This window comes from Loa loa (assembly GCF_000183805.2).
Source record: "Loa loa unplaced genomic scaffold supercont3.96, whole genome shotgun sequence".
NCBI classification, from domain to species: domain Eukaryota; kingdom Metazoa; phylum Nematoda; class Chromadorea; order Rhabditida; family Onchocercidae; genus Loa; species Loa loa.
Genome location: NW_018108276.1, coordinates 163200 through 166337, shown reverse-complemented (window position 1 = coordinate 166337; position 3138 = coordinate 163200). Strand labels below are relative to the sequence as shown.

General features: G+C 34.1%; 1 protein-coding gene across 1 annotated transcript; it reads left to right on the top strand.

Moving 5' to 3' along the window:
• Window positions 1-532: 532 nt before the first annotated feature.
• On the top strand, window positions 533-3066 carry LOAG_13796 (hypothetical protein; the record flags this gene model as incomplete). Its single annotated transcript, XM_020448729.1, has 8 exons — window positions 533-688; window positions 772-1003; window positions 1315-1436; window positions 1562-1772; window positions 2073-2182; window positions 2293-2389; window positions 2562-2729; window positions 2963-3066. The coding sequence occupies 8 exons, from the start codon at window positions 533-535 to the stop codon at window positions 3064-3066; spliced, it is 1200 nt and encodes a 399-aa protein (XP_020301149.1).
• Between the last annotated feature and the right edge of the window lie 72 nt (window positions 3067-3138).

The window sequence follows — 3138 nt, the reverse complement described above, 5'->3', positions numbered from 1 at the left end:
ATGTCAACCCACATGAGTCAAACGAGCAAACGTCTACAACAACAGAGATGAATGCTCTATAACAAGAGAGCATTTCATGGAAATTCTCGTGCATTTACACTTTTCCTTCTATCATTAAAAAAATTAAACATACCTAAGGAAGATGAAGTTTTGAACTGCTTGAGTCCGGGTGAAGTTGAATAAACGGTTAAAAATTCATTAGCAATTTTGAGAGAAGGGTTCCTTTCTTCCACAGTATTCAAAACTTCGGCATCTGATGCAAATTTTCAAGAATGTAGCCAAGATATAGAAGGATACCGAAGGAGAGATCAGAGTGAGATGGCTGGAGATTTTTTTTTTGACTTTCAAAATTCCCTTAATTAGCTCGTTTTGTAGTACATCTATTTCACTGTCCAGTTACTGTCTCAATTCTAATTACCATCATTAAGCTGTCTGTCATATTTCTTTTCTTTGTTTTATCAATTGTTAATTTATCTCTAAGCTTGTACCGGTAAACAAATTTTGTGGACATATGAATATTATGCCATTCCTAATGAAGGACAAATCATTTATAGGGCTAGCATATTGCGGTCATTTACGCACCATTCGAAATCATCTGTCGTGTTTGGTGGATTCGAAAGTAATAATAGAGGAAACAACCGGTCCGGTTAACGAGGATTTCTGGAGAGAGTGCCGGAATTTGAAATCTGTTAGTACTTTTGCTCTTTGCTGTACTTAAGGTTTTCTTTTCTGATTGCTATGAATTGATTTGCAAATGTGTTAATGTGTCAGGAGAAAATGGAAAAAGAATTCCTGTCGAGAACGTATCGATTTGGTATCAACGGAAATGAACCTTTCATGCTTAGACGTAAGGTTTGGCCATATCTATTAGGCCTAGTGAATTGGACCCAAGATTTCGAGCAGCTTAAGAATACGTATCGTGCGAAGTACTACAACGATGTAGTAGAATGGGAAAAAATGGAGAAAATTGTTCGTGAACGTGATCAAGAAGCATTCGTAGCCGGTTAACGGGCTTTACTTTTTTCCAAATAAATCTGAAAAGACTATTTCTTAAGAATGGATTTGAGAGGGAGAAGAGTAGGAAAAACAAAAGACGTAAAATATTTTGTGGATTTAATCTTTTCTAAGCTAAGCTTAAATTTTATGTTTCATACAATGCGAATATAAAAATCTATTTTATAAAATCCATCCGATCACAAAAGTGATTAAGTAAGGTGATAAAGTGATTAGAGCATTGCTGAGAGGAAGTTAAAACGACAAAGTTGGAATTCTAATTTGCGTAGAATTAATTTCAGTGAAGGAATGTATTTCTAGCCCGACTTCGATATCATACGTGTAACGCTGAATCCAATGTATCATTCCAAGGACCATCCTTGAGCAATGAAGTATTTGAGGAAAGTAGCGAACTACCCATAGGTCAGAAGGATAACGAAGAGGTAGACTCACATCATTGATATGATAACACAGTGACTGATCTTTGTACTTGACCTTTTCAAATGCAGTTTTTCTAGACGATGCGTTGCTTTTTCAAAAGTATCTGCTTTACGTAGGTTTGTTTTAGGAGGATTTAATGTCAAAATTCAGTGCCAATTTGCACCGAATTGAGAAAGATGTGGAACGTTGTGATCGAAGTTCGGCTTATTTCGCCAAAAAAGAAAATTTGCAAAAGTTGAAAACAGTAATGTGTACGTATGTTTGGCGGAATTTAAACGAAGGTTACACGCAGGGAATGTGTGATTTGGCTGCTCCATTACTGGTCATCCTCGATGATGGTAGGTTCAATTACCTAACAAATAAATATTTTTGCTACAGATGTAATTATTTGTGTGCAGATAACTACGGTAGATAACAACTTGAAAAGTCCAATATGTACTGTTTAAATGCTTTGTAAAAGTATTCCAACACATAAATTAATATGACAGTTGTTGCATATTCGGTAGAAAACATACTGCATACAAAGACCGGATTTTTTCAGTAACCGGATTGTATGAAAAGATGAATGTTCTTATTAAAAGGAAAACTAAAAAGTTGATTATTAGGTGTTGAGAATCTCTGATATGTAATCATTACAGAACCATTGGTACTAGCATGTTTTGATCGGTTGATGTTCCGAATGAAGAAAAATTTCCCGCAGAGAACTGGAATGGACGATAATCTGGCTTATATGAATTCTCTTCTACAGGTTTCTCTTTCTTTTCTCTCTAGTAAACGTTATGCTTGTTTGTTTGTCTTTTTTTTTCCTGAACTACTATGACCTATTGACCGTCTTGGAATTGACCATTTCTGTTTCAGGTGATGGATCCAGAATTTTTCGAATATATAGCTGAAAAGGGAGATGCAACACATCTTTCTTTTACTTATCGATGGTTCTTGCTTGACTTCAAGAGAGGTTTCGCTCTATTTATTTGTAGAATCAAGTTACAAAACTTAGTTCTTAATGGATTATCATTTGTTAAACTTACAAATGAATTATTTAATAAATAAAGAGATAAATAGGAAACATATGGATGGATGGCTAATTAAAACTTGTTATAATAATTTTATGATATATTTGCTTTCAGAATTCACCTATCCAGAAGTATTCCGTGTTTGGGAAGTAATTTGGGCAGCATCCTCATTGGTCACCACTCATTTCCATTTATTCTTTGCCTTGGCAATGATCATCGCATATCGTCATATAATTATTGACAATCGAATGGATTTCACTGATGTTATCAAATTTTATAACGGTTTGTAGAAGGATTTATTAAATATTTTATTAAACATTCATTGACGAAGAAATAGCTTTTCAATAAAGCTGTAAATTAGCAATCTTAATATCAGTAATTTGATTTATTGTCGCGAGAAATTTTAAGAACTTTAATAACTGTCATTGTTTTGTATGTCTGATTCTACTTGCTATAAATTGTTTTTTTTTCCCACTGATTTCAAACTAAACAAAAAACGAAACATGAATTTGTAGAGATGGCAGAAAGGCACAATGTGGAGGAACTTTTGGATTCAGCTCGCAGTCTTTTGCAACGTTTACAGGCAATTATTATGGAACTGGAACCGGTCAAGAACTGAATTTGACTATTGGCGATATAATGAAAACACCTAACACAATCATTAGTGCTAATGCTTATTAGCTTGAGATAT